The sequence below is a fragment of the Tiliqua scincoides genome, chromosome 7 (assembly GCF_035046505.1).
Source record: "Tiliqua scincoides isolate rTilSci1 chromosome 7, rTilSci1.hap2, whole genome shotgun sequence".
NCBI classification, from domain to species: domain Eukaryota; kingdom Metazoa; phylum Chordata; class Lepidosauria; order Squamata; family Scincidae; genus Tiliqua; species Tiliqua scincoides.
This window is the reverse complement of record NC_089827.1, coordinates 64,884,020-64,911,986: the sequence shown is the minus strand read 5'-3', so window position 1 is coordinate 64,911,986 and position 27,967 is coordinate 64,884,020. Positions and strand designations below refer to the sequence as shown.

Sequence of the window (27,967 nt, the reverse complement as noted above, 5' to 3'; positions counted from 1 at the left end):
GGGATGCATCACTCCCAGGGATGCCTGGACAGGAGAGACGCCTGCGATCAACTCATTTTGCCTCGCGATCGACTGGTTGATCGCAATTGACGTATTGAGCACCCCTGGTATAAGCCTACAGCACCAAGTATTCCCAGGTGGTCTCCCATCCAAGTACTAACCAGGCCTGACCCTGCTTAGCTTCCAAGATCAGATGAGATTGGGCATGTGCAGGGTAACAGTTGCTGTCTGACTAATGTATGACTCAGCATACATTAGACCCTACCTTATTTAGGCCTGCAAATTTAAACTGGGTTATGTTCTAACCCTGACACAAACACTAAAACCCATTTCAGTGGACCTTACTCCCAAGTAAGTATGCAGAAAAATTTGTCTGGAGTCTGAAATTTTGATCTGCACCCCCAAAATTCCTAGCTACAAAGGAAGTAGCCCACCTTGAAGTGAGCATAAGGAAAGATGTGACTGCTATGAACAAAGATTTGACTGCTCTGAGCATGAGGAAAGACATGTCTGCTTAGCCACTTAGAATTGTGATGCCTGCAAATATATAGCACCATGCCAAATTTTCAGGATTTTTTGTGTGCCATATGTCTTTTAAGCTGCATTTCATGCTGAATTTGCAACAAGATTTGTTGTTTTTTTTAAAAAATGTAGTAGGAAAGTAAAAATCTGCTGAGTGTAATCCACAGTGGTTCCCAGACTGTGGGTTGGGACCCTTCAGTGTCCCATGCCCTGATTTTGGGTGTGTTGCGAAACTGGCAAGCTGATTGTTGACCTGGAAAATGCATTGAACCCTATGGAGCAGTATGTGCATGTTTACCCATGAGTAAATGTTCCTTGATCCACTTCAAAGGGCAGGCCAAGGGGAATGCTAGGCCACAGAATGGTCCCAATCCAATGAACTTGGAGCTCAACAAATGTTCCAGAAGGCAGTCCTTCCCCCCCAGTAAAAAGAAGAAAAACAGATGCTCAAACAGTTTAAAGTGAAATCTTTTTTTTCGGCCTGCAATCCTAACCACACTTTCCTAACAGTAAGCCCCATTGAACAAAATAGGACTTATTGCTGAGTAGACCTGGTTAGGATTGTGCCCTTAGTCTCATAAAGCTAGGTTGGTCCCGACGGAGTGTCATTTTAAAAAGTGGGTCCCAGTGCTAAAAAGTTTGGAAACCACTGTAATACCCTATTCTAAAATGGTTTCATACCACTGTAAAGTAATACTTCTCATAATGTAGAAGATCCATTCTATAAAGTTGAGCACTTTGCAAAATAGTGCTATAGAATACATCATTAATCGGCAAGAAATGAGAGTTAATTGGCCCAGAATACACTGCTGTCATTGGCTAGAATAGCTGGAGAAAGAGTACTGTCACAATTTAACACTAAAGGAAGCAGCATTTGGGGAAGTATTGCTGTACTTGCAATGATATTGTAGTGCTGCTATAATACTGGAGTGTAGTGGTTATAATATAGGTACTGTTATGTTCTATCATCAGTACAAGAATGGACCTGACTTGCTCTAATAATCAGATGTTTGTAGATGTTGTGTTTGTAGATGTCGTGTAGACCTCTCATTTCCTTGGTAGAAGTTGTTCTAATTATATTTTATTCCATCCTTCCCCCAGATGGCTCAGGGCAGCATACAGGACATTCAGTTTATACATACAACTCTGAGGTAGGCTGAGAAATCATGTTACTGGTGTAAGATCACAGTGGGCGCAATCCTAGAAATGACTTTGGCCAGCGCAAGTCACTTGCGCCAGCCAAGGAGGGCTGCAAATGTGCCATAAGGCACGTTTGTGCCTCTCAAGTGGAAGCCGGGCCAGCGCTCTGGGAAGTGCCGGCCTGTGGAGGCTGACATAAGCGTCCATGACTGCTTCCTTTTGGATGCTTGCGTCGGCCTGGCTGGGTCGATGCAAGCACCAAACGTGGGCGGGCGGGAAGTGGGAGGTGGGACTGGGATCTGGCAGTTATGCCAGATCCTAACCTCCGTTCCCAGGGAGAACAGAGTAACTTCAAGCAACTCTGCTCTCCTTGGACTTGTGCCACCTCAAGAGGTGGCGCAAGTCTGAGGAGACCCATTGGGGCCAGCAGCCCTTATCCAGAGGTAAGGGGAAATGTTTCCCCTTACCTCTGGCTGAGCTGCTTATGGCCACTATCCTACACTGGATACAGTGCAAGGCTCTGGCTTACCTGTTCCAGTGCAGGATAGGATTGTGCCCAGTGAGTTTTATGGCTGAGTGGAGATTTGAATCCAGAGCTTCCCAGCTAAACTTCAGCTTCATCAGTGATCACATTGGCCTGCCCCCAATCTGCAACCAGCATTCTGCAACCAGCATGAATTTTATAGCAGTTGTGTGAACTATTGTATCTTTATGTTTTACAGGTATGCAAATATCTCTGTAGAAAAAGGATGCTTGATTTAACCTATGCTTTTAAATTTTGTTAGTATCGGTGAGATAGAATGAAATACACACCTAACTTTCCCATTACTGTCAGTGGGCTGTAAAAATGCTTATCTGTGAGTGAGCCGGGCACAGTGTTAGCAAAAACTGAAACCAGCTGGCTAAATGTACCCAAAGAATGATCTTGTGATATTGCTCAACAAAGCTAGAAAGCAGGAACTTGGCTTTGCAGTTACAAAAGTCACACTGCGACACAATTGCTCAATGGTTTTTAAGTGAGATTTTCAGTTAGGCTTATACATTAAACTAGGTTTATGTCTGTGGGATATGTGAAAAAAGGCACAAAATACATTAAGATGCCTCCTTTATTTGCTGCTCTTATATCTGTTATCTAAAACAGCTTATAAAGAAGAATACAGTACAGTGTAGGTAGGCAACCAGTAGCTCTTGAGCTACTGGTAACTTGTGTGCCTGCTTTGAGTAGCTTGCAACAAAGGGCTGCCATCCACCTCCTCTGCAGCTGTGTGGCCACTATCTGGTCACTTGTGAGGGGAGGAAGAACTTGTGCTTGCTTCTCCCTCTCCATGTGGTGTGCATGGTTGTGGCAAGCTTTCTGGGTGAATATCTGTGTCTTCTGCAATCCAGAAACATCCCCCCCCCCCCCGTTGGTTCTGAGATCCCTATTCCATGTTAATTTACTTCTGCTGCTTTGGGGTGAGTGAGTGTGTGCGCTACAATCTAGGGATAAGTTGTTCTGTGTTGCTCGTGAGTGTGTTTTTCTGAGAAGACCCTGGGGTGAAAAAGAGAAAAAATGTTTTGCTTTTACCACTGCTGTGTGGGCTACTTTGTCACTATTCTGGGTTCTGTTTAGCATATAATTCAAACCAGGGGTTATTAGGGACACATTTTGGGTGGCAGGCATGTGTGAAGCAATAAAAAAATGGAGTTGCCTCTGAGTGTGTGCAGAGTGCAGTGCATTTTGGGCATCATTTTTTAATTGTGTATCTCCTTGGCCCCTATTACTGAAATACTTGTCTCTTGGGTGCTTAGAAGGCAAATATATTGTGTGCTTCAGCTCATTCAGACAGCCCAAGGAGCTGGTGGCGAGCTAGGTAGCAGGAATGACAGAGGTTGTGTTATGGTTGTTATGTTTGTGCTGGCCTTTCATAGCAGTGCTTTGCATTCATTTCTGACTCCTCCTGAGATATTACCTCTCTATAGACAGTGGCTTCCACAAGTAATGTTGTTCCTTTTGTACATGCCACCTTTTGGTGGACCAATTTATACATCCATCTCCATGTTAGATGGAACCACCCCAACTTATATATTCCTCCAGTATGAAGAAAGCATTAATGTGTACTCCATCTCTCTCTCTCTCTCTCTCTCTCTCGCACGCACGCACACACACACACACACACACACCACCTCCAGTGAGTGCTAAACCCTTTTCCCCATGTGTGGCACAGTGTCTGAGATAATGCATTCTAGACTTGGCACTTTTTAGCACCAGGCCCCAGTGTTCAAACGTAATTTAATCTGCTTTAAGAAAATATGCAAATAACAAATAATCTGATTTTTACTACAGTGGTGCCTCGCATAACGAAATTAATCCGTCCCGCGAATCCTTTCATTATGCGAAATTTTCGTTGCGCTAATCATGTTTTCTCATAGGAATGCATTGAAATCTAATTAATGCGTTCCTATGGGCAAAAAAGGTCAAAACGAAGTCAAATTTGGTTTACAAAGTGTTTATTACGTGCTCTTTAAAGGCATACATACTGTACAGAGGATTTCTAAAATTTGAAGCATAAACGAAATTTTTAATTTTTAAAAAATTCGTTATGCGAAGCACGGACCTAAAAAGTTTTCGTTATGCGAAGCACGGACCTAAAAAAGTTTTCGTTATGCGAGCACGGACCTAAAAAATTTTTCGCTATGCGAAGCACGGCCAGAAATTTTCGTTATGCGAGTTACCAAACTCAATCGAAAAACTCTTTCGTTATGCGAGTTTTTTGGTGCATGGGGCATTTGTTATGCGAGGCACCACTGTACTTCATACATTACAGTAGATCTTTAGCAGTTAGTCATTTTGTTAAGTAGCTCACATGTATCCATAGGTTGCCTACCCCTGCAGTACAGTATGCTCTTGGTAATTATCAAGGCATGCCTGCAGAAATTTAGCATGCAGGTTGAGGTTACTTTTATCAAAGAATTCTCAGGACATTTGTACCCCTGGGTGCATTACATTGAAGTAAGCCCCACTGAAATGCATACAAGTTCTGTGTAATCACTTTGATGCAGAGGGTCCTCCCATGTGCAAGGGCTCCAGTGTCTAAAAAGAACTATTACCCTGTTGTTAACCCTTTCAGTGCCCAACTCCTGCTTTCTTCCCACTTGAGCTTAGCCCTTCTGTGGATGTCAGAACTCTGACCTCATCTGCCTCAGTGGGTAAAGCAGCTCCTCTCAGACTTTTACCATTGAATGTTAGAGTAGAAAAGGACATTGATGGGGCAAAGAACAGCATCAATGTCACAACCCCAATAAATAGTAAAGTATGACACTGGGAACCCATTGCTGATCCTGCCCTCCAAGACATCTGCCCACTCCCTGCCCCCACTAGCCCCTTTCCTCCCTCCCTCTTGTGCTTTCACAGCAACACTGTGAGGTACCAATCTGAGCACAGCCAGCCTTAAGAGCCATTGGGCAAGACAGTGAGAAGAAGCTATGCCGGATTATATCAAGAACTCAGTTTTGATAAGGCAGTACCATTATTGGATTGGATCCAAGCCCTCTCTTAAACCTGTGAAAGGTTGAAACAACCCCCCTAATGAAATTTTGCAACTCCATTGGGGTCACAGCTCACAGGTTGAAGAACATTATTCTACAGCATTTCTGGCAGGTGGCAATTCAGCCTCTGCCTGAAAACCTCCAGTGCGGGAGAGACCACAGCTGCACAAGGCAGGCTGCTGTGGTGCCAAGCAGCTCCTATAGTTAGGAAATTCTTCCTCATAAATAGCCTGAAACTGCTTCCCTGTAGTTGTAGCACATTGGTTCTAATACTGCCCCCACAGAGAGTATCTGTTTCTCCTTCTGCATGACAGCCCTTCAGACACTTGAACATGTGATCATATCTCCCCTTAGTCTTCTCTTCTTCAGGCTAACAATACAAGCTTGTTAAACCATTCCTCATAGGACTTGGTTCCAGACTGCCCACATCTTTTCTGCCCTCCTCTGAACCAGTTTCATCCTGTTAACAGCCTTTCCTATAAGCTTCCCTCTTGGTGCTCCAGAGCTCAGCAATGATGTCATCACTGAGTGCTCCACAAGTACCCCCACGCAGCCACTAGAGGGCTCTGCACACTCTGGGGCAACATTATAGGGAATGTTGCTTGTCAGTGTCCTTAAAAATGAGGCCCAAAACTGAACACAGCTTTGCAAGTTAGGTCTGGTTAGATCCCCCTGGGCTTCTTACCTTAAAGACTGACAGCAGTGTGTTCCCCGTGCCAGTTCCTTCAGCATACATGAGATGATTTAGAAAAGAATGCCTCTTTTGTAAGTGAGAGCCCCTCAAAAGATGACTGACTCCCCTCTTTTTCCTACGCTTGAGCCAGCAGGACTTTTATACAAAATTATATCGAAGGAGATTTTATTAGAAATAAATTACATTTCACATGTATTTTATTGTTGTTTTAATCTTTTATGTGCACATTTGGAGAGATTCTTAAACCTGAAAAGCAGGGTATAAATATTTTAAATAAATAATAAATACATAGAAAATAAATTGACAAGATAAAACAGAACAGAAAGTCTTTGAACAGAAACACTTTGACAATGTGTCAGTGCTCTGTAGACTGCAGCCCTTGTGATAGATCTCATGACCCCGTATTGTTTTTCCGGTGTTACATAGTTGGTTTCATCAGTCTGCAGGCCTAAAAACATTTCTCAGTGTGATACGAGCTAGTTGCTTCAAGCTCTTTCTGGAAGAGATCTGAAAGATTTAAGGGATAGTTTAAATTCCCTTTTCCAAACCCTATTTTATTGTTTATGCTGTATTGCAGAAAGGGTGCATCACTGCCACCCCACTACATGCAGGGGGTTGTTTTTTGGGGGGCTCTCAAATACTGTTAATCATTGTCATCGTCGTCCACTGTGGAGCAAGCAGAACTCTTAATGCTACCTCAGAGCTGGACAGGAAGAGGCATCCTGTCTCCTCCACCTTGGGGTTTCAAGTGGCTTCCCAGTGGGGTTATAGCTGGTGTCCAGCAATCAAGGCCTCCCTCAGCTCCTTCCCCCAAAGATCCTTCATCCTAGGCAGGCAGATGCTTTTGTAGCTAGCTTTCCCCCTCCCCTTCCTGCCTCCTCTTTAATGTCCCAGGTGTTCCCCTTGTGTGCCCATTTGTGTCAACTGAGGCAAGCTCAGACAAGTGCCTGCTCAACTTGCCTTCAGGCCTGTAAACTTCCCAGCTGCTGACCTTGCTGCGAGCCCTTTCCAACCACCCAAATAAGTCCGCGGCTGGACAATTGCATTTCTGCTTACAACCAAACAACCCCAGACTCTAATCATAGAGCTACCAGTACCCTGATATTCTCTGTTGAAACTATATTTCTGAGCACTGTGGGCCTTGACTGGCTATATGCACCACCTTTATTCATCAGTGCGGAACCCTGGAACTTTGGACCATTAGAAATCTCTTTAAAATGTCACGGATAGGCTTTATTATATTTATTTTTTACTTTTCACATTTTTATATCGCCCTTCCTCCAAAGAGCTCAGGGCGGTTTACGCAGCTGCTCCTCCCCTCTTTCTTGTCCTCAGAAACAGGACAAGAACAACACCTCTGTGAGGTAGGTGAGGTTGAGAGAAAGTGACTGGCCCAAGGTCACCCAGGAAGCTTTGTGGCTGAGGGGGGATTTGAACCTGGATCATCCAGGTCTAAGTCCACCTCCCAAACCACTACACCACCCTGGCTCTTTAATTTTCTCTCATTTGTCATTCTGACATTTTCTTCTTTCTGGTATGAATTTATTAAAAAGAAACCTCCCTTAGTCATAACTAGAGCTCATATAGTACTTTCTGGCCCTTTTTTCAGTGCCAGAGATGGGCTAGTTAGTTCAGTAAATCTAATGGAAGTGCTAATGGTTTTTGGGTTCTCTCACCCACTTCAGAAGCATGTTTGCTTGCACATTCAGTCTCCCACTTTGCCCATACAGCTGCTTAGTGGATTTTCAGATTTTTCTGTGTTAAAAAAGGCGCTACACACAGGCACGGCCTGTTGCTCCAGAGGTACTTGTTTAGTTTGGTGCTGTGATGTCCAACTAAATAATTGCCTACGGCTTTAGGGATTTCTCTGTTTTTGCAAAGACTTAATAATGCTTGTTCTTTGTTTTTGGCATTTATCTTTTCATTAGCATTTTGTGAACTTTGGTACTTCAGAAACTCTCCACAATTGACTTATTGTAGTTTTTTTTTTTTTCACTTATTGGCTGACTTCTGGCACAATCCTGCTGAGATTACTGCATTGCAGTGGTGCTGAAACAGCCTCTGTTGTATCCAGCATGGGAACAGAGGTCTGGAGATCTTCCCTGTAGGTAGGGGCAATTGTCCCTATGGGGCTACTTGGGCATGCACCAGCAAAATTGCTGTTCTTTTTGGAAAATAAGACCCAGGAAGGGGGGATAGGATATGGCAGTAGCCACTGCCACTGTTCCTGCACTCCTGGGACCAATCCAACCTCCTCTCCACCCCCTGCCCATTACACCCCTCTCTACTTCCATTCAGCCCTTTCCCTGCTCCTTCACTGGCCTGCTGAGAGCCTATCTGCTCCTGCTTCTACTCTTATGGTCAGTGGGCACAGGCCTTTAACTGGCGTTGGAGGCTGGTGCTGGCCTTTCCGCCAGGACCAGAGTTTCCATGCTACTGCAATATGCCTTACAGTATGCATGTTAGTTCCGGCAGCACTAGGCCCATTAGGATTGGGCTGCCCAACAATTCCCTTTGTTAAATCTTTCTCATATATTTATAACTTGAAACGCATAACTTTTTAGCTAGGCTAAACAGGTACAGCTCATCACATTTATAACAAGCATGTCCAGCATTCTTTGTTTTATGCTCAGTCTTTCTTTTCCATATTGAAATCAGCAAACAAGCCACAAATGACTGCAGTATGTACAAGCTGCACAAATGAGAGGCCAGTTCAATGGTTTCCCCACCAATATTGCATTGAAGCCTTGCTGTTTCTTTAACATGGAAGCCATCTTGGCCTCTCTTGATAAGAAAGGTGGAATATAAATATTTTAAAAGAAAGAAATATTGGAAATAAAATACTGCATCCAAAATGTGTAATCCAATGGAGAAGCTATCAGCACATGAAACAAGTTTCTTAAAAATAATATCTTTGAAAAATGTGTACTCATATTTTTGTCCTGTGTTTAAATTTTTTTTTTTTAGAAAAATTCAACATTGCCTATCAAATCACCATCCCTGAGACACTCTGATTTAGTCTCTGTTTATGCCACAGTTGTTCTGGAGAAGATTGTTTTATTTTTGGGGACAGGAAACGGACAGTTAATGAAGGTAGGTGGTATAAGGCTTATGGTTTGATCAGTGCACAGGTTCTGCTCACTGTTTAGCATGCTGTGTTGCAAGAGTGTGTTTATCTTTACACCTGCCATTCTGATTTACATTTTGAGGTTTATTCTTAAGGGAAACGACAACATGAATATTTAACTAAGAAATGAGCATATAGAGAGTACTTCTACCCTAACTGTTTCCTCATGAATTGCTAAAGTTTGTTTACTCCCAGTATACAGATCTACCAGCTGTTACTGTTTCCAAATTGTCAGTGTTTATTTTTTTCCAAATTGTCAGTGTTTTTTTTATTTCATTCCTGTATTTCCCCCTCCCCCCCAACTCAGATTTGTGGCGGTTTTGGGGAAGTAGAAAAATGTAATTGCAGCGCCAACTTGTCCAGTGTAGACAGACACTTTCAGGGCTCCTCCTCTTTTAAATTTAACCTCTTTTGGAAGCTAAGCCAATTTTATTGTTTCTGTTAATATCTGGGAGATGAGGATGTAATTTCCCTTTGGAAAAAATTCCCAATGTGAATTGCACCACTTTGGTTTTTGTTCCACAGGACAGAAATCTTTAATTACTGATTTTGTCTTATATTTATCTTTTCTGTTTTTAATGGCAAAATAGTGTTTCTTGCAAGGGGAAATTGCTCACAAATTTCCCAGCTAAGTTCAAACTGGAAGCTAAAGAGCAGGCTGAAGCCGTCCATTGATTTTCAAGCCCAATCTAATCTGGGCTGGCACAACCAGGCCACAGGAGGTTAGGTTAGGAGACAGCTGGAGGTCTCCTTGGTGTAAGGGGATATGTTTCCCCTTAACCTGGGAAAATCCTCAGCCACCCATAGTTGGTGCAGCCAGCCACAGCTGGTGCAAATCCGGAAAGCTTGGTGTAATGCTGGACAACCTGGGTGGGGGGGTTAGGATATGGCGGAGGCCTGATCCTGCCTCCCTCCCAGGCCTGATCTGTCCCCATTCTGCCCTCTGCCTGCCCAGAAATACTCCCTCCCTGCCCCTGGGCTGCTCAGTGTAACTTTACCTGTGATTGCTGGTGCTGCTCCTGGATACAGCACCGGTAGGCCAGCCCTGGCCTTTACACTGGCCCACCCAGCTCATGAGCAGTTGCAAACATTCTTTATGGCACATTTGTGACACTCTGAGGCGGCGCAAGGATGGCTGCATTGGCTCAGGCAAGGGATAGGATTGAGCTATGATGTTCTGCTCTTATTTGTTTGGAGAGAGGCATCTTTGTGCATGCATCTCTTTGGATGTTTGAACCTTCTACCTCCTTTGAGGTTCAGGCATGAACTCAATTTGCAAACAATTATTGGATCGTAAAGAGAAAGGTTGGCTGCAAAAATAATTTATTGCTGAATATTAATTTGTTCTGATGCTGGTTTTAAGCATTTTAAGCACTTTTACCCTGCTCTTCAATTAATGAAGTTCTCAGGGGGGCTAACAAAAAAAATTTAAAATCATTACTGTTGTGTTCCTTGATAAAATTACAAAAGGATAAAAAGTTTATGGTAACCTCCCCTCCCATTTTCTTTGCTTTGGGTTTGTTAGTTTATCTGTGAAATGTTTTTCTTCCCTGCTGTTTAATGATGTTACTCATGGATGAGGCCCCTAATGGGAAACTGATCCTGTCTCTACAGGAAAAGCAGAGATGTGTGTGTGTGTGTGTGTGTGTGTGTGTGTGTGTGTGTGTGTGTGTGTGTGTGTGTGTGTGTGTGAGGAATAATTCAGTGCAATAATTCCTCACCATTTTAACACAGCAATTATAATAGATAGTAATGATCATTATTAATGCATATATAGCATTTTAGAGTGTTAAAAGTGCTTCAGAAACATCAACAGTTGACTAATTGCTGAGACTGCTGCACACATCTATCTGTTGCTGCCTCTTTCGTTCTCCTAGTGTCAAAGGCTTAGCAGCAACACTCTAAGGCAGGGGTGTCGAAAGTTTTTGGCAGGAGGGCCACATTATCTCTCTGACACTGTGTGTGTGTGTGTGTTGGGAGCCGGGGAAAAAGAATTAATTTACATTTAAAATTTGAATAAATTTACATAGATTTACATAAATGAATATATTAAAGATGAACTTATATGAATGAATGAAGATCTTGCAATAGCTCAAGGCCTCTAAAAGCCCTTGCACAAAGCAAGGCTGGCCTTTCCTTTGCTGACGCTACTGCATCACAGACGTGAAACAGCAAGCAGTGGAAGGAGCCCTTATCCCACAGCTCACGCGAGAGGTCAAACAGTCACCCTCAAACTGAGAGCAGTTGCATCAGGCCAGTGCAGGCTCCAACAAATCTCTGGAGGGCCAGAGGCTCATTGGAGACTGGGAGCTCCCTGAGGGCCGCATTGAGTGGCCCCAGGGCCGGAGTTTGGGCACCTCTGCTCTAAGGCTAAAAGAGGCAGATCAAGATCAGTGCATATAACAACAATAGTACTTCATTGTATTAAACACAACAGTTGCCTGTTGGACTTTGTTCTTTTCTTGCCTTAAAAAACTAATAGAACTGGAGAAGAGGAGAAATAATGAAATAAATGGAGTGGGGGGACACACAGCATTTTAATAAATGGAGTAGGGATGGGCAAGTGTTTCCTAAATAACTATTGTGATACTTATAATTTGTGTGTCTTGTTTTAGGTTGTTCTTGATGAGAACATGGAGCCAAGCTGCCCAGAAATTTTATATGAAATTGAAGAAGAACCAGTCATTTTTCACAAGCTTGCCCTGGACCCTGTGGATAAGGATTACATCTATCTACCATCTGATAGAGAGGTTAGCTAAACTCTAGATAATGTTGTTTAGCAGTCAGGACAAATGCAGTCAATACATTGGAACTTTGAGAGTTGATTGTCAAACCTCACCTGGGGACTTTCTGTTTGTCTGAAGTAATCTGCTGCAATACTTCTGGTAAACAGAGACCCTAAATTCTGTAGGTGATTTACAGTCCAATCCTATGCACGTGTGCTCAAAAGTCAGTTTCAGGGTGTTCATGAGGCTTACTCCCAGGTATGTATATAGGATTGCAGTCTAAGGGCCCAATCCTATCCAATTTTCCAGCTCTGGTGCAGCCGCAATGCAGTCCCGAGGTAAGAGAACAAATGCTCCCATGCCTTGAGGAGGCCTATGTGACTGTCCCCCCACTGCAGGATGCAGCGCACACCCCATTGATATAGTTGCACCGGCCCTGGAAAATTGGATAGGATTGGGCCCTAAGTTTGCAATCTTAAATATACTTACTAAGGAGTAAGCTCCACTGGACAACTGAGGCATACTTTTGAGTAAATATGCATAGGGTGGCAGAGTTAATTAGCAATATAAGCTATTGTTTATTAAGTGTTACTTGGAAGTTAAACTGTTTCAACTTTATTCAGTATTTGCCATCGTGTAACTGAATTACATTGTCTTGCATAAGCATGGAGAATAAGCTGATGCAAGCAAGTGATAGAATTGGGTAAATAAACACACAGCCAGCAAAGGACTTGTCCTTTATCAACTGTCTTTCAGAAGGATCACAATTCATAGGCACCCAGTTATGCCATCTGAATTGGCATACAGGGCTGAACAAGGGCAGTACAATTCTACCTAACTTCCCCTGTGCCAATGCAACCACCCCAGTGGGCCACGCTCTGCATCCCGCAGCCAAGTTTCAGGCCCTGGAGATCTCCTCTAGGTAAGGGAACATTTGTTCCCTTGCCCACTTCTAAGCCCTCACTGCCCTGATCTACTCAGATCTGTGCCAGCCATATAGATCGAAACCGCGAGGGGGGATGGGATATCAGTGGCACAGCTGCCATCAGTACAGCCTTCTTCCAAGTCCTGATCCGCCCCTCCCCGTCTCCTCCCCATTCTGCCCAACCACTGCTGGGCTTACTTTGCTGGGTCTGGTGGCCGGCCGTCCTAAACACGATTGGGCTTAACCTGATGGCATACCCTTGAATACAATTCAGAAGAAGCACCATTGAATGACTATTTTAAAAAGTTGCTAGTAATTTATATAAGTTACTTTAACTTTGAGAGTTGTAGCTGTGATATTGTAGCAGCAGAAGCAAACCAAACATTACTTTCTGCATAAAGTTTCTGAGGAACTGGACAGCAATCTGCAATAAAATAAATTGCTGAAATAAATGAGATTTTAAGGGGTCGAAGGGCTCTTTGCCGGTTTTGTTGGCTCTGTCTGTATTTTTTGGGTTCATGGAAATTTTATTGATTTTATAATTTTATTCTTTAAAAGAATTTGTAAAAAAAATATTGTTTTTTCCCCCCTTCTCTTTTTAAGGTTAGAAGAATACTGGTTGCAAACTGTAGCAAGTATATTTCCTGCAAAGACTGTTTATCTGCAATGGACCCACACTGCGGTTGGTGTTCTTCAAACACAAGGTATTTTTACTTGCTATTTAATTTCATGCAAAGCCACAGTTTCATCCACAGAATGGGGGTGGGGAAAGGGGAGGAATGGGAGCAGGAAGGCTGGTGGGAGGGGATGGATTCAGTAGGGATGGCTCATGCCGGATCCTGTCCTCTTTCCTGCAGCCCCTCTGCCCCCTTTCTGTCCTTGGACTTGCGCTAGCAAATATACTGGTGCAGATCTGAGGAGACCCATTGCAGGGTGGGAGGCTTACATAGGGAAAAAGGGAGTTTAAACCTCTTTCCCTTCCAAAGCCCCCCACTCTATCTCCATCTTCTCGATGGCATCCATCTCCATGTGAAAAAGGATGGATAGAGCATGGGCCTTTTTGGCACAGCTACATTGGGGAGGGGATAGGACTGTGTAAAGGGATAGCACTCCCTAAATGAACAGCAATTCAGGGAATGGGACTCCCTCAAGTGCCATGCTTACTAATTTTGAAGACTTTGAAGTCCTTCCTGGGCTTCTCTGGGCTTCCCAATGCCTTATACTGCATTAAAAACTGGCACTTCTGGTTTAACGAAGAAACCGGAAGTAGCTTTTTTTTTTTTTTACTGCCATGCTCAATCTGAGCCTGGCAGAGGCCGTGGATGGGTGCCTGCAGCCTATGCTGGGCTCAGAGGATCATCCGGAGGCGATGCAGCCCATGAACCTGATCCATAAATCTGATCTGCATGGATATGGGGGGCCCCTGTACAAACAAAGCAGATCTGTAAGTCTTTTTGTCTGCTTGGATTTCCTTCAGGTGCACTTTAGCAAAAGAATGTCTACATTCAAATCAGTGGGCAAACATTTCATATGGAACAGACAAATGTCTGAAAGTCAATGTTGACAGAGGTGAGGTATGTTATACATAAATTTTATTTGCACTCAGTTATTGCCGATATGAGGTCAATATAAGGAGGCATAATACATGAAGGTGATAGTTAAGTTATACATCTGTGCAGAGCCTGTTTTAAGCCAGTTGGACCAATTTCTCCCTGTTAGGCTCCACGTCTAAGGCCCCCAGTCCAGGCTAAAAATAAAAAATGAAATTAGTATTTTTACTAAGTCATTTCGCAGTCATTGAATCTAGTGATTTTATAACTGTTTACTTTTCAAAGGTAATCTATACAATATTTTTGTTTTTTATTTCTATGCTTGCATGTATGCAGTTTTATATTAAAATGTGTTTAGATCCTTTGGTCAATTAACCCAAAAGCACTTTTTAAGTGCTTTCCATTCTACTGTGGATATAGAGTCTATGCCCTTAATCTTGCTGGAACACTTGGATCAATACACATGGTAATTTATTCAGGCAGCTGCCACTGAAAGTATAATAATAATAATAATAATAATAATATAATATAATATTTATTGAGAATGTTTATGATTGTATAGGTCACATTATTTTTTACCAACCATTCAGTTTTGATATTCTGCATTTGGTCTTAAAGTAGGTCTTCAGTAGTTGCACCAAGTTTTTATTGTATTTTCTTTTAAGTTCATCCAGTCTGTTTTCTCAGATACAAAAAAAAAACAAAACCAAAAACAACTTGTAATCATTCAATTTTCACATACTTCTAGATTTCTGTGACTACAGTTGGAAATTTTTCAGGCCTCTCTGATCAACGTTCCGTTTGCAAGGTGATAAATACAAAGACAAACAAAGTTCTTTGTGAAAATGAGACTTTAGACTTTACAGACTGTTCCTGTGACCTAAACGGGGCAGATCTAACTAAAAATGGTAAGTTTTCTGAATATTTTAAATTTCATTACGTTACACATTCTCTGTTTGTCATCATGCGTGGAAACTCAGAGTCCTCATGCGCACTGTACTCTCAAATGAAATGGAACTTGTATTTCACCCTTTTCATCTCAGGACACACTGACTGGGTGCTAAAATTGTCAAGGCACACCATCAGTTTTTTTGACAAGGCACACCATGCTGCTGGGGGGGGCTCACATACCCATTGGCCCTACTAATAAATGACCCTCCCCCACACTCCTGCTGCAGATCATTTGGGGCACACCAGTGTGCCACAGCACACTGGTTGAAAATTGCTGCTCTGGATTGTCCTATCCTGCAATCTTTCTTGTCACCACTGGTATCTGTTTAATCTTCAGCCACGTAATGGTATTTTTTCCCCAATCCCTTCCCTTTGCCTTGTGTGGTAAAGCAGACAGTGTTTCTATCTGTTTTTGTTGCTGAAGACAAGGCCTTCTGATGTCAGTGTTGTTACTGTTATATTATTTATATCTACTAATAAATACCGTATTTTTCGCTCCATAAGACGCACTTTTTCCCCCCAAAAAAGTGGGGGGGAAAGTGTGTGCGTCTTATGGAGCGAATACTGGGGGCAAGGTCCACACCGGGGGCAAGGTCCTCATTTGCACAGGTGCCACAGGGGGAGGGCAGGCAGAGAACAAAGGGGGCAAGGTCCGCACCGGGGGCAAGGTCCTCATTTGCACAGGCGCCACAGGGGGAGGGCAGGCTTACTTTAAAAGTAAGTTTTCCTCCTCTAAAAACTAGGTGCATCTTATGGTCAGGTGCATCTTATGGAGCGAAAAATACGGTAATTTCTGCTAGAATGCTTTCTTCTGCATTGTTATGTATTATTAGGGTTAAAAAAAATCCTATAATTATGTCTCCTATATCAGAGACCAGTTGCTTCTGTGCAGTTTGGGAGACCTTTCGGGTCATGTAAAAATCAGATAGTCTCTCCCCACCTTTGTCCTGTTGCAGTGACGCATCTTGGTCAAACCCAGATGACAAAGGGCCCAATTCTATCCCACTTTCCAGCACAACTGCAATGCAGCCCTGAGGTAAGGGAACATATGTTCCTTTACCTTGAGGAGTCCTCTGAGACTGCCCGTCCACCACAGGATGCAGCACACAGCCCTTTGGCATGGCTGCATCCATGCTGGAAAGTTGGATAGGACTGGGCCCAAAGAGACTTCACCCTAGAATCATTATAGTGAAAAATAAATAATAAATACCTAACATGTATTTTGGCACAATCCAAACCAATTTTTTAGCACTGGCATAGCTGTGCCACTGGGGCATGTGCTGCATCCTGCAGTTGGGGGGCAGTCACTGAGACCTCCTCAAGGTAAGGCAATGTTTGTTCCCTTACCTTAGAGTTGCATTTTCCTTACCTCAGTACTGGAAAGTTGTTTAAGATTGTGCCCAAAAATCATACATTTACGATTATCAAACTGAAGCAGGCTAGTGCCATGTACTCTAAGGGTTAGGTCACTCTTGTCGCTCCAGTGAAATTATGCTCTGGACCTAGCTTTGAAAATCAATACCTGAATAAAGACTTTACGTTGATTCAGTCTTAATGATGAACTATGGATTTCACTAACAAATAGTTTCAACTGCCATGATCTGTGTTCAGACAGGAAGGCAAACCATGGCTTGTGTAGTTTTCCTCTTCCTCTATCTTTCCTTTCAACCTGAGATGCTATTCCAGACATCAGCCTAAGAGAGTGGAACAGTGTCCTAAACCATGAATTGTCACTACAGATGAAACATCAATATTGGGCAATATTTAGTCAAACACCACTGTGGTTTACAAACCAGCTTTAAACTGTTTTCTTAATTTTCTGGTCGCTTTTTGGATTGTGTTTGTTTAGATGTCACATCAAGCCGTGACTTGGCATTGCATTATACGCTATAGAAATGGCACAAAAGCAAAATGAAAGTGGGTGAAAAGAAAAGAAGCACCACTGGTTCATATGTTATTTTATAGCACCTCATTTTTACTAGTTTCAGTGACTGGGTTTGCCCAAAAGAAAGCCACAGCTCTGAAAGATAGCTTTGAAATTGTGTGTTATGAAATGGTGTGATTTGGTGTGGTGTTTGTGGGTGTGGTTCTTGTGGTTAAAGTGTAAGGGTACTTGGATGCCAGTTTTTAGAATCAAACCTTTGTTTTTTGCATGCAAGATTGGGGGAGTTGTCCTATTTCTTTCATAAAAATAAAATTCCATTTCCTGAATCCAGTCCTGAACCTGAATCCAGCTCTTACATTCACAAGATTAGATTATTTGTGTACAGTTGTGCCTTGGCATCATCATGGGTTCCATTTCTGCACCACCACCACCACCACCCCGCAGATACCAAAATCTTCTGGACTTGGCACCCAGCCCTCCAAACTGTGCTATGCTGTGCTCTGGTCACATCTGGACGGTGTTCTGAAGACTGGGGAGGCCTTGTAGAAGTGATGATTTTAGCCCTCAGAAGGCATTCTGAGGGCCAGAGGTTGCAGCCTCCCCAGTCCTGAGAACCTCTGAACGTGACCAGAGCACTGCCCCATTCACTTTCAGAGGGTTCAAGTTGGACCTGGTCGGGGCAGATCAGGCACAACCTGTATGTCTTTAACTGTGTTAAGTATCTTAGCCCAAAGATGCTATAAAGTTTAAAGACTAGATAGCATTAAGGTGTCTAATAAAATGTGTGTCAGAAGCAGAATAGAGTCAACAAAAGTACGTCTTCTGTGCATTGTCATCTTCACCATTGGATGACTGTTGGTTCCATCTGCAGCCATTTCTTCTTCCTCCCTTTGGAGGAAATTGCCAAGAACCTGGACTTGCATCATCAACTGCCAGAAGTCTGGAGAAACCTTGTATACTCATCCCATATATACTGGGTTATGTGTGCTAAGAAAGTTAGTCATAATTAAGTCCCACTGAAATTAAAGGAACATATTAGTCACAATTGTCTCAGGGCCCAGTCCTATCCAACTTTTTAGCAGTGGTGCGGCTGCAATGCAGCCCCAACATAAGCTCAAATGTTCCCATACTTTGAGGGACCTTCTGTGACTGCCCCTCCGTAGGATGCAGTGCATGCCCCACTGGTATGGCAGTACTGGCAGTGGAATATTGGATAGGATTGGGCCCTCAGGCTTCAGTCCTTTACATGCTAACCTGGGAGTATGTTGCATTTGACTCAGTGAGGCTTACTTCTGAGTAAACATGCATAATGTCATTTATTTAAGCACTATTTAGTGCTTAAATAATTCCCTGGGGGCTGGGGATAAGAATAGGCCCTCAGTTTGGCTGTACTTGTCATAAGAGGCGACTAAACAGCCACCGGGTAGATGGGACTTGTTAGCCTGGGAAGGCAGCTCATCTGTGAGAAGGAAAACTCTGATCCCAAACCTCCACTGCCTTGTGGCTACATCTAGTTATGGAAAAGGCTTCAGAAGTCAACCTTGAGGCAAAATCTGGAACCAGAGTCCCTGAGGCAGTTCATGGCTGAACATGGTCATGTTCTGGCAACTCCTGCGACGCCACTGGAACCAACCGTATTGGCCTCTGCCTTTCCATTGGACCATTTCAGCGACGTGGAGAGGGGATTTGCTGCATGGGAAACAGTCTATCCTCCATATCTACTTTACCCAGGCTTCGCGCACTGGAGAGGACACTCTGTTCCAGAACCACCATTCAGAGCGCAATACCATAGTCTTCCGAGACTGAAGGATGCCAACAACAAATTTAGTTGTTACTAACTTCCTTTGCAATCACATGTACCTTTGTGCTGAAGCGACTTTGGGAGCCTTAGTTAAAAGTGGGATATAAATAGAATGAACAAAAACAGCTTTTTAATTGTTACCTCTAGATTTAAATATTTCTAAATTACTCATTAAATATGTGCTTGTTACTAATATATACACTTTTTCGGATTTTTTCCAGTTCAGATATTATTCATCTCTGGTTCTTTGAATTTATCAGACATATTTGACCTTAACCACTGCTCCATTTACAAAACGTAAGCTGTATTTACTAGTGTTGTTGCACTGTGGGTTTTGATTGTGTATGTGTGGCTTTGTGAAACTACCTCAGTGTGGTGTGTGGATAAGCCTTGGGGAAAGCAAGGGGAAGAAGTGTGTTTGTGTTTTGCTTGATGTGCTGCTGTTAGCACGCACATTTTTTAACCATACTAGGTGCCTGAAGTATTTACAGCCCTCTCCTGCTTTAAAGTTCTTTAGTTGATGTAAGCAGGAGAGAGTAGTGTGGTTCTGACACACCTTTTGAGAATGCCACTTTAGCAACAGTCTGCTTGTATCATCACCATAATAGGAGCAGTCTGCCTGAAGAGATTAGCCTGTCTTCCTTTAGAAGCAATATGCCCCTGAAGTTGCTGATGGGCAACTGTGGGTTAGGATTGCTGCCTACATGCCTGTTGATGGGCTTCCCAAGGGCATCTGGTTGACCACTGTGGGCACAGGACAAGAAGTGCAATCCTATGTATGTTTTCTCAGAAGCAAGCCCTACTTTGTTCAGTGGGCCTTACTCCCAAGAGAGTATGTATACATTTGCAGTCTAGATTTGGTCTGATCCAGCAGGGCTCTTCTTACATTCTTACAAACCGTTGGTGACTTTCTGAGATAAATGTGACAAAGGAAGCGTATAGGTTGAAAAAGGTGTCTGAGATTACCAGTGGATCAAAATTGATACTTCTTATAGTTGCTGTGCATAAATTCAATTTCAGTAAATGCCCTTTGGGGAGATAAAGCAGAGTACAAATTTAGTAAATTAACAGTAAGTAAAATAAGTAACGATAAACATTTGTGGCGAGTAGGCACTCTGGATAAAGCTTTGGTCTGTAGCTTCTCCTTTCCCCCTGATCTTTAGATTCTACCCCCCCCCCCCACTCTCTCACTGGACTTGACCAATCCCTGCAATTATTGTGTAAACTGTTTTTAATATCTTGCTAGATGCTCAGAATGTGACCGTTCTGGCTGCACTTGGAATGCAAGGAAAAACAAGTGTGTTTCCTCTGCAGCAATTTGTAAGAAAAAGGTACAATATTCTGGTTTTTTAAATCAAGTTTAAAGTGCTACTTCCATGTTTTTAATTTAAAGGTTTTTTAGATGTTTTGATAGAAGGAAATATTTTCAATTTTCCAGGCCAACTGTGGTCCAGTTATCAGCGCTTCAGATGGGAAAGATGCTGTGCTGACACAAAAGGTTAGCGAATATTCTGAATATTCTGGATGCAAATCAGAGCTGTTAGAGAAAGATGCGTCTGTCTCCATCTTCCCCTGTTCCTTACCTAGTTCACTAACAGGCTGCTTGCAGTTATATGTGAATATGCTGCTTAGTTGAACTGTAAAACTGTTGGTTGAACTATAATCCCGATGAATGTTTTTTTTTCTCAGATCTAGCTAATAAATGTCCTAGTGAAGACTGAGAAATAAAAATTCAAAATGGAGACAACTGACAGCTGACATTATTTGCTGCATAGTGCACTAATGCATTGAAAATTATAGAATCCTACCCTTTGTTTTTGTTCTACACGTAAACTGTTGTTTCTAGTCTCAAACTGTGAGAGTAATGAGCAAACACACCAAAACTGTCAAAAGGTCGTTTTCATTTTGCACGCATCTGAAATTCTGTTTTCCTTTCATCCTCATTAAATATCCCAGCAGGTGTTTCTTGAAGTGCACCTTGCTGTTTTGGGGCACTACCATCAGATGTTAGTGACTTCTTGACTAAAGTGCCAGGACATGTATATTCTTTTTCAAAAGGCTCCTTCAATGATTGGCTCCTCAGTTTGTGTATTTTTAGGTATTCAAACTGTACTCATTGTCATAGTTTCAAAATGGTTTAGAGCCCAATCTGATCCCCCACCACTGGCGATGATGAAGCAATGCCAAGGAGGTGTGTGCTATATCCATTGGTGAGGTGGAGATCAAGAGGCCTGGAAGAGGTCAGGAAAAATACAGGCTGAGACTAATTATTCGCTTGGATTCCGTTCCAAGCACTCACGTGGATGGCAAAAAACGCACTATAGCAAATCAATTTAAAAAACAAAGTTTCTTTGCTCCAGGGATTTAAAAACAGCCTTGCTGACCTTTTGACTCTAAGACAGGGGTCTCCAAACCCCGGCCCGGGGGCCAGATGCGGCCCGCGGCAAGCCTCTATCTGGCCCATGGCAAGCCTCTTGTCCCCTGAAAGCCTCTGGCCCACTTGGCCAAACGTAACAGGAACTATGCTCTGGTTGTGTCTGGAGGGTGTTCTAAGGGTCAGAGAGGTTGAATGAATGAGCCCATTCATTCATTTATTCACTCATCTAAGTTCTGTCTCTAATTTATTTATATAAATTTTATATTTAAATTTTTTTTCCGGTCCTCAACACCGTGCCAGGTATTTGATGCGGCCCTCTGGCCAAAAAGTTTGGAGACCCCTGCTCTAAGATTAGAGTCATTAAGAAGACAATCCATCAATCAGTCCTCCTCCAGCTGCTTCACTCAGCCCCTCCCTTCACCAATGCAAAGGTGCTCAGGGGGAAGGGAGGGGCCGCTGGAGAGAGAAGGATTGATGGATTGTCAGCCAGCTGCCCTCTCTCGCTCTCATTAAGGAGGCTGTTGTTAAAGGACTGTTCAGTTTTTTAAACTGATTTTAAAGGGGTGTATTTTCCCCTTCTCCAGGGATCAGCACATTCCTTCTCATTTGCAAGGGCCATTCGTGTTGAGTCAAATCCGTGTATAAAAAAATCTGTGTATAAATAGGCTGGACCTGTACTTTTTGAAGGGTGAAATGGGGAGGACTGGTTCTTGGTGCACCCTGATGCCATTGGGATCCACCACCTCCCTGCCTCCTCCTCCTTGACAGAACCCTTCTGCCACTTTATTGGCACCAGCAGGGCCCTTACTGCCTGTTGATGGCAGCAGCCTGGAAGTGCACATAGGTGACCTGGCTTTGGCCTTGCCCTGTCAGAATGGATTTCCGGCACCACAAGTCCAGAGAGCACTGGGTTGTTAGAACTGATGCAGTTGGAAAGAGCTGTTCCTGTTTTGTTGAGCTTAGTAATGGCAAAACTACAAGTTACTTTAAAAAAAAATTCTGTATTTAACCCTTTGCCTCTGTGCTGCTTTCCCTCTGAAAACTGTGACCTCAAAACATTTATTTTAGCCTTAAGGTGTGATGGTGTCACTTTATGGGGGCATGACTTTTGCTGGAGAAAACAGAAGTAGAGGAATTAAATACCTCTACCTCTCTATACCATGACCCTATCCAACTTGTGACTCCAACTAGGTGTTACAAGCAAGTAAAAGTAAGCTTCTAACCACACTGGCATGTTTGTTTGTTTTTCTATAAGGTGTAATTTGGCTCTAAATCATTTTTTTAATTTGATGGTGGTGAGTATGTAGATGTGAACCCTGCATTCACATCATGGGGGTTAGATGGATTAAAACTGTCTTGCATGCTTTGAGAATGGGAAAAACAGAAGCAGTAAGTCCTTCCGTGTGGAACTGTCACCATCAGTAGCGGATTCAGGGGGTGGAGCTGTAAGTACCACATGGCTCTGAAACTCCTCCGCATGTAAGCTGCCTCTCTCCCTCTCTCTTGGGGCCATTACGAGGAGCAAAAGCAACACAGGGGTGTCTCCTCCATGTTGTTTTTGTCCCTGGACAGGCCCCAAGACTGAGGGGAAGGGACAGCTTACATGGCAAGTTTTGGAGCCATGCGGCACTTACAGCTCCTCCTCCCCCGGCTCTGCTACTGGTCATCGTGTCTTTTGTTGGGAATCTGAATGTAAATTGCCCCTTAGAATTCAGCCTTGTAAAATGTAATTCCACTGTACCTGCATTGTTTGTTATGAACATCATACTAAATGTTTTCAGCCAGCATTCCCAGCCAAAATGTAAGCACTTCTAAGTCTCATTGGAAGTCTGGTGGAATAGGATTAACTACGTGCTGAATTTATCAAAATAGATTAGACTGCAATAGTCTCTATACTCTCTTAAATCCAGGTCATTTTGAGGAATAGTGTGTATACCGCTATCATTGTTCACTTCTCAGAATCCTAGTGGAAATTAGACGGGAATTCAGAAAAACAGAAAAAGTGGGTGAGATGGTGTCAGCTGAAATTTTAGAAACCCTATGAAAGGTTCAGGTGTACAGCCAGCCTTTTCGGACAGTCTCCAAGTGCATATAATTTAATTTTCCTTTCTTGCGTTCAGTTTTAGAGTTTAACAAATCACCCAGCATTCAACTCCCTGACTTACTTGATAAATTCTTTAGTTTCCTGTTGTGTAACTTCTGATGAAAAACCATATGTGTGATATGTATCAGTAGACACTTTTTAGCTTGTATTTCCTGTTGTTAGCTTTAGCTTTTCTATCAGCAGTAAATGTCAGACCTAATTTGGATAACTGACATCAGGTTTAGATGCTATGGCTTGGCGTGTCTGAATAATGAACCACAAAATTCTTTAGTGGTTCTTTGGAACCACTTTGGAATTCTTTGGAAAGATTTGTGACAGAACCAGACAGTTCTATATACTTATTGTGTCATTCAAGATAGTATTCATACATATTTATATGTAAGATTATAGTATTTTGCACAATTATACCTCTTTTCTCATTGTTGCTCCATTCTGATTAACTTTTGTGGGTGTACATATGTATATAGAAATCCTCCCCCTCCTAAGAGTTTCCCGTTCAGTTCAGAGGGGATAGTAATATCCCTTTCAACTCATTGCCAGTGATTGAGCACTACAGATGACACTCTTATTGAGACTGGGGTATGCGTTTGCAGATTGCTATGGTTTATTGAATGTGTACTTGATATTGGAGCTTAACTTCAAACCCAAAGTTGCCTTGCTTGGGAACTGTATCTCACAATGTTGCTAGTAGACAGTTTTTGGAAGAACACTAGTATTGTAGCAAAAGATATTTTGTGAGATTTTTTTTCAAGTTGATGTCATTTTTATATGAAAATATCTTGGGTTGTAGAGAAATGTGTGTTTTCAAATTAAGAATACATTAACATTGCACCCTTGTTAAGCTAACTTACAGCCTAATTCTATCCACTATCTGTCAGTGCAGCTTTTCTAAAATGGTGACTGTTGCATTCTATGGTGGTGGGGGGCAGTTGCAAAGGTCTCCTCCAAGTAACAATTTTTCCCTTACCTGGAGGTAATCCTCCATGGTGCAGAGGGGTCTAGTTGAATCTGTCACATCTGAGTTGAACAGTTGCTCTCCCCCTGCTAAATATAAGAGGACATCACTTTGAAAGGGGCTCTTTGCCCCGTTAGCAGAGGTATATCTCTTTTCCTGTGCTATACACTGAAGAGTATGCTATCAATGGCAGAAAAAAGTATGAGTGATGGGCTCTTGTTAACATGGTATATGCAGTATGTAACTGGAATGGAAGATACAGCAGCTAAATCATCTGATTTCAAAACTAAGCAATACCTGTCATATGTGTCATGGGGATTCTTCCCATGAGGTCAACTATGACTTCGGTTTCTGGATATCATTCTGGGAGGTAGAGAGCCCTTGCTCTGCATCCACGAAGACCATACCTGGCATTACTTTGGTATGGTGGGGTCAGGGAAAGGTTCTACATTTGCAGTTCCCTGTTGGGTTGCATGCAGTCATTGGTGACTGCTCATACCGGTGTTTTTGGTATGCACCTGCATTCTGCCTCCAAAGATCATTGGCAATGACAGGTTCCAGTCCATATGTGATGAATGCCCTGTTTTTTTCCTGTATTTTGGCCTTGTTCTCCTTAATAGATACGTTCTGGCTACTATAGAGGTGTTCAAGGCAAAGGTAATCTCATAAATTCTTTATGGTTCTCCAATCTGGCATAAGGCCTTGAACCAATCTATTGAGCGTATGTAGATCTCCTTCCTACAGAGGATCCTGGGTTTACCGCAGATGTTCCCATTCAGTGCTTTGGGATGCCCTGGTATGCCACAAACTGCCAAGGTTCTCTTCTCTCTTTAGCTACTGGTTCAGTAAAGGGAAAGTGGGGTGCAGGAAGGGGCGCATTCATGCTAACCACCAGGTGCTACTCCCCTCAGTTAGCCTGCCTTTACCTGTGCAGTCCATCATTCTACGCACTCCAATCGGACTGTTCTACTGTTTTATATGGATGTGCACAACAGCCCAAATAGGATTGGGCTGTTATTGTGGCATAAGGCCTTCTTGTTGCATGAAATGGTCTAGGTGGGTATATGTATCCTCAGTACAGAAGGGGAAAAATAGTTTTTGTTTCATTTTTTATCAAATGAGCCAAAGATCCATCAACGCAAAAAATGACTGTCGGTGTTGGCTTGGTCGTGTCGTGAGAATGGGCGATGGTCGGATCCCAATGGATCTCCTCTATGGAGAACTCATGCAGGGAAAGCGCCCTACTGGTAGACCACAGCTGCGATACAAGGATATATGCAAGAGGGATCTGAAGGCCTTAGGAATGGACCTCAACAGATGGGAAACCTTGACTTCTGAGCGTCCCTCTTGGAGGCAGGCTGTGCAGCATGGCCTCTCCCAGTTTGAAGAGATACTTGGCCAACAGACTGAGGCAAAGAAGGAAGGCCCATAGCCAGGGAGACAGACCAGGGACAGACTACATTTGCTCCCAGTGTGGAAGGGTTTGTCACTCCCGAATCGGCCTTTTCAGCCACACTAGGCGCTGTTCCAGAACCACCATTCAGAGCGCAATACCGTAGTCTTCCGAGACTGAAGGTTGCCAAATATACCCAAAATAGTTCACAAGAAGACAGAGGGCGCAATCCTAATACCTTGTCAGTACTTTGCAGCACTGACATAAGGGCAATGCAGCGTTGAGGTAAGGGTAAAAATATTCCTTTACTTTGAGGAGGCCTCCATGAGTAACACCCAACTGCAGGATGCAGCACATGTTCCATTGGCACCGCTATGCCAGTGCTGGAAAGCACTGACATAAGAGGTTAGGATTGCGCCCAGAGTTATATCTGTACCAAAGCCATGTCCTTGTCGGGTTTTTTTCCCTTAGATTTTTTATTTCATCCTGAACCATTAGAAATCATGCAGCTCAGACTGAATTTTGTAGTCCATATTGGAGATAATGTTCAAAGAGAAAAATCACAGCTGCTTAGTAATAAGAAACTAACCTGTTAAGATATTTATAAATGCATGACTTTAGTGCTTGGATATATACATCTACGATTTGCATTTCTTTGTTTCCAACAGACCCTGAACATTACTTCCATTGAACCAGCATGGATATCAACACTAGGCAAAAGTGAAGTGATAATCAGAGGACAAAACCTTACAACATCGGATATTTGGTTGGAGGTAGCTGGAGCTAGTAGCTGCGAACCAGATGAGTGAGTCAAATACACATGCAACTATATTGCAGAGCAGTAACTACCCATTTAATCAGGAACAAGGATTGATGATTAGTCTATACATTCGAGATGGTGTCTTCCAACTGTGTAATTTATATTTGCTTTTTTCTGTGGTAAGCTGCCCCCCCCATCAGCCATAGTTCCCCCTCCCCTGTAATATTTGGATAATGGACTGTACTAGCATGGAATTGTTTAACATGTTTAAACCTTTATCTTCCCCCTCTACGTATTTCATGTGGAATAGAAGTTCTATCTTGTGTCTTATTTCTTGCGAGATATGTGGACATTGCATGTTGTCTGAATGCTTAGATTCCATGTCATATTAATTTTGTGTTCATAATTCAAAGGATATTCCCTTTGATTTAAAGGATCTTCTCCTTTGCTTCTTACCACAGCATACGTGCCATGGATGTGAATGGCACTCACATGAAATTCTGTTTACCACCAAGCCGCAAAGAAGCCAAGAGCGTATGTGTTAAGGCAAAGGGGTTTAAATGTTCTTCCCCTTTGACACTATATTACGTCTCTCTCCCCATGTGTTTTGAGATCACTCCAAGTATCTCCTGGATAAGGTAGTGTTCAAGTTCTTTTACCACTTACCCAAAAGTAATAAATTGTATCTAAATACAGTTATATCTTGACGTTTGTCCTCTTGATCACATAGCCATGTTTCAAGTTTTTTTCTGTTTGCTTTCCTCTTTCATCTGGGAAGGTGGTCTCTTGCCAGCATTCACCCCAGCTGTGTAAGCCAGGTAGTGCTCCAGCACTCCCTGCATCCCAGCTTTATGTCGAGCAGTCTTGTGCCCGAGCTTGCTTGACTCAGGCAAGCACACAACCATCTATCAAGACAGTGCTTAGCGCAGCAGAGGAAGCACAGGGAAGAGCAGAGCTGGGCCCTTCCCCTGCCACACACTGCCATCCCTGCTCTCAGCTTACCTGGAAGACACTGCAGGTTGGATCCAGACGAGGCCTCTGGCTTGCCCACCCCTGGCTTGTCGGGTGGTATTGTGGGTTGCACAGCTCCTGTGAAGAAGTTTATGGGCAGCAGTCTAATTGTCCTTCACTTTGGCCTCTTTTAGCAAATTAGGAATGTTTCTGGCTTTCCAGCTGCCTTTTGCTGCCCTCTTCCCCAGCAGGAGTACATATTGAGTACCGGGGGGAAATCATAAAATAAAAGCACTTTTTAAAGGCCAAAATAAATTTGCAAGCCAAATAAGACTGTGCTTTGACATTCATCCATTTCATCCATGCTCTGGTCTCTAACCAGATAAAAGTGCACGGTATTCCTATATCAAACAGTTTTGAAAATCTGTTGACTTACAACCCAATCCTAACAGAATTCCCATGCTGTGATGCAGTGGTGCTGGTACAGCTTCTGCTCCAACCAGCATGGGAACCGTGGTTGCTGGAGGTCTCCTTCAAGTAAGGGGATAATTGTCTCCTTATGGCACATTTGTGACAGT

General features: G+C 43.0%; 1 protein-coding gene and 1 pseudogene across 1 annotated transcript in view; one reads left to right on the top strand and one right to left on the bottom strand.

The window, feature by feature from the left end:
* PLXNC1 (plexin C1) overlaps positions 1-27,967 on the top strand; it is a 67,745-nt gene that overhangs the window by 8,872 nt on the left and 30,906 nt on the right. The window contains exons 2-11 of the mRNA XM_066634305.1: positions 8,852-8,977; positions 11,627-11,761; positions 13,266-13,366; positions 14,140-14,236; positions 14,961-15,120; positions 19,071-19,146; positions 20,096-20,180; positions 20,288-20,347; positions 26,347-26,483; positions 26,900-27,076. Of these exons, the coding sequence (XP_066490402.1) occupies positions 8,852-8,977; positions 11,627-11,761; positions 13,266-13,366; positions 14,140-14,236; positions 14,961-15,120; positions 19,071-19,146; positions 20,096-20,180; positions 20,288-20,347; positions 26,347-26,483; positions 26,900-27,076 (1,154 nt within the window). The remainder of the gene's footprint in view (positions 1-8,851; positions 8,978-11,626; positions 11,762-13,265; positions 13,367-14,139; positions 14,237-14,960; positions 15,121-19,070; positions 19,147-20,095; positions 20,181-20,287; positions 20,348-26,346; positions 26,484-26,899; positions 27,077-27,967) is intronic.
* On the bottom strand, positions 113-232 carry LOC136657783 (5S ribosomal RNA; annotated as a pseudogene).